At 36.9% G+C, this 2,935-nt stretch overlaps 1 protein-coding gene across 1 annotated transcript in view; it reads right to left on the bottom strand.

Annotated features, from left to right (window-relative positions):
* Positions 1-2,935, bottom strand: part of LOC106875884 (beta-hexosaminidase) — a 67,047-nt gene that overhangs the window by 11,509 nt on the left and 52,603 nt on the right. Inside the window, exons 6-7 of the mRNA XM_052966730.1 lie at positions 2,162-2,392; positions 407-647 (exon numbers count right to left, since the gene is read on the bottom strand). Of these exons, the coding sequence (XP_052822690.1) occupies positions 407-647; positions 2,162-2,392 (472 nt within the window). The remainder of the gene's footprint in view (positions 1-406; positions 648-2,161; positions 2,393-2,935) is intronic.

Genomic DNA, 2,935 nt, shown 5'->3' with positions numbered 1-2,935 from the left:
TTAGTTTAATGGTAAAACACTTGACGCGTAATCACAGAAATGCGAGTTCGAAACTCATGGGTGGTCGGCAACGTATTTTTCTGCAATAAATGGATAATTTATCCTGATCACGCTATTTTATAGCATTATCACGCTTTTGAGAAATATTTTTTTTTATTTCTGTATCTTACATTTCTAGTTGTTTCCGTTAGATACCTAAATAATATGTAAACTTGACCTCGTCGGAATTTTGAACTGAGAACGCTTAAACCTGGGACGGGCACAGCAAGGTTTCCTTTCCAGAACTCAAATAATTCCGCCAACCCAACACCCTCGACTAGTACTTTATTTATCGATCCTGAAAGAATAAAAGTCAAAATTTATCGATCCTGAAAGAATAAAAGTCAAAATTTATGACGCGAGATACCTGCTAAATTTTCAAACTTCTTTAGCTGAACACAGGTTTTGCCTTCTTTTCCACAAAGTTGTTCTTTCGTTATTGGCTCTCCAGATCTTGCTACTTTGGCGTTGCCATAAATGTTTTCAGGCATAAAACCAAATGTTTTGCGTGTGTCTGTAAACCTTGTAGCCCAATAATAGCCTGGTTCTTCTGGATCTGGTTCGTAAGGATGATCGAAATAGAGATGAGTAGCTTGTGACATAACAATCTGAATGGAGATAGACAAAAAAAAAATTGAGATAAAAATATATTATAAACGTAAATAGAATAAGATAAAACGTTGAACCAATAGGAGTAACTATACAAAGAATAACAATAAAATGATGAGATTACTCGAACATTCGAAATTAAAGACACGGCTGTTACATTTGGTATTAGTCTTCTATTATAATTCCATGTCCATTTAGGAAGTATCGTAAGAACAAGCAGAAACCTTTAGAGTTTCTGTCAATCATTATAATCATACACACACACATTATCTTTTATCCAGTATATGTAACTGAGGTAGTTTTTAATTAAAATAGTCATCTATGTATCATACTTAATGTATAGGCGTAAGCGTGGTTCTGTGTTAAGAAGCTTGCTTCCCAATTACATGGTTTCGGGTTCAGTTTCACTGCGTGGTATCTTGGGCGAGTGTCTTCTACTATGGACCCGGACCGACCAATGCTTTGGTAGACGGAAACTGAAAGAAGACCGTCTACACACACACACACACACACGCACACACACACACACACACGCACACACACACACGCACACACACACACACACACACACACACGTGTGTGTGTGTGTGTGTGTGCCTGTGCCTGTGTCTGTCTCCCCACGCCACTTGAAACCAGTGTTGGTGTGTTTACGTCCCTGTAGTTTGACAGTTCGGAAAAAGAGACCGATAGAATAAGTATCAGGCTTTAAAAAAAGAAGTACTTGTAGCAATTCATTCGACTAAAAAATTTCTTCAAGGCGGTGCCCCAGCATGACCTCAGTCTAATGATTGAAACAATGAAAAGATAAAACATCATAGCCATCTACCAGCCCATGTTACCTAGGGAAAACTAATGCAGTAACTAGCAAATCGGTGTGCCTGTCTTTTGTATTTTACTTGAGTCTCCAACGCGTGTTATAAAAACGTGTATAGACACGTGTCTTCACAGCAAGAAACTATTAGTTGCTCGTGTCTTTATACCATGTACATTAAATGATATTTATCTCTCACTGAATAGAATATGTTTTTTTTTTTTTTGAGATCTTTCCTTCACGGAACAGCAAACTATATCTGTATATGTGTATGTATATATACGAGAGAGGGCAGAAAAGTTCATAAGCTGACTATGAAGGAATGATGCTAGGGCTGTGAAATCTTACATGCATTAATTTCAACTCTTCTTATTAATAACTGCATTGTTTCTTTCCAGGTAAACTGGTATGTGACTATTCAAAGAAAACTTTAAATGTAAGTAGTAGCGATTTCTCTTGAAAATGGACAAAATTTGGCATCGTGGTGTTATTAAATACCTCCAGAAAAGTGATTTATCCCCACAGATATTCATATCGACATTGTTGCTACATTGGGGGATGACAGTTAAAAAGTGGGTAGCTGAACTTAGGAGGAGAAAGGAGAATCTTGAAAACTACCCAAGGTCTGGACGTCCTGCAACTGCCCCCACCACCGAGGAAAACAAGATTGTTTTATAACAACGAAACGTTCAGTTTACGTACCTTAAAGCCATCATTAGCTAATTTGTAGGCTCGGTTTGAGTTGCCCCATTCCCAGACATTGTCCCAAGCGTATGCAAAGATTTCCTTATTTTTCAATGCTGATATATTGTATGGTACAGTTCCTGATTTCATCACACCGTCTTCCCAGGCAGCCAAATTAATATCATATTTTGCGGTGATATTGGAGAGTTTTCGAACGAAGTATTCTTTGAAAACCTCTTTTCCAGGAAGCTGAAAATATTTTTGAAAAGTAAAAACATTTATTAGTTAAGATTATAAGTTGTTAGATTATCAACGTAATCTTCAGCATATAAATTGGCATATCTATGCCCACATTATTAACCCCATCACGAGAGTCTATATTTATAATCTCTTTCTACACTATTAGCCTACATTTTAAAGTGTATATTGCCGATATTTAATTCTACATTATTAATCGAACACCATCAGAATTTTTGTTATATCTTGGGAAGGTCATTATACCAGAAATAAACACACGCTCTGTTTCTGTTTTCATCACTGATATCTTTGGTGTCTTCTTTCTGGACTTGTACCTCATCGTAAACTAGAATCGAACTTACAACTTTTATTTCTAAATTAAGATTAGTAATGAAGTTACGGCAATAGCTCAGTGATTAATGTTATCATTATTTATTGTTTAAAGGCGGCGAGCTGGCAGAATCGTTAGCACCTCTCGGGATCGATAAAACTAGCATTGGGATCGATGTAATCGACTTGAGCTCTCCCTCAAAACTGCTGGCCTTGTGCCAGAAT

This window comes from Octopus bimaculoides, chromosome 3 (assembly GCF_001194135.2).
Source record: "Octopus bimaculoides isolate UCB-OBI-ISO-001 chromosome 3, ASM119413v2, whole genome shotgun sequence".
NCBI classification, from domain to species: Eukaryota; Metazoa; Mollusca; class Cephalopoda; order Octopoda; family Octopodidae; genus Octopus; species Octopus bimaculoides.
Note: the sequence above shows the minus strand (reverse complement) of the source record. Positions and strands in the feature narration are given on the sequence as shown.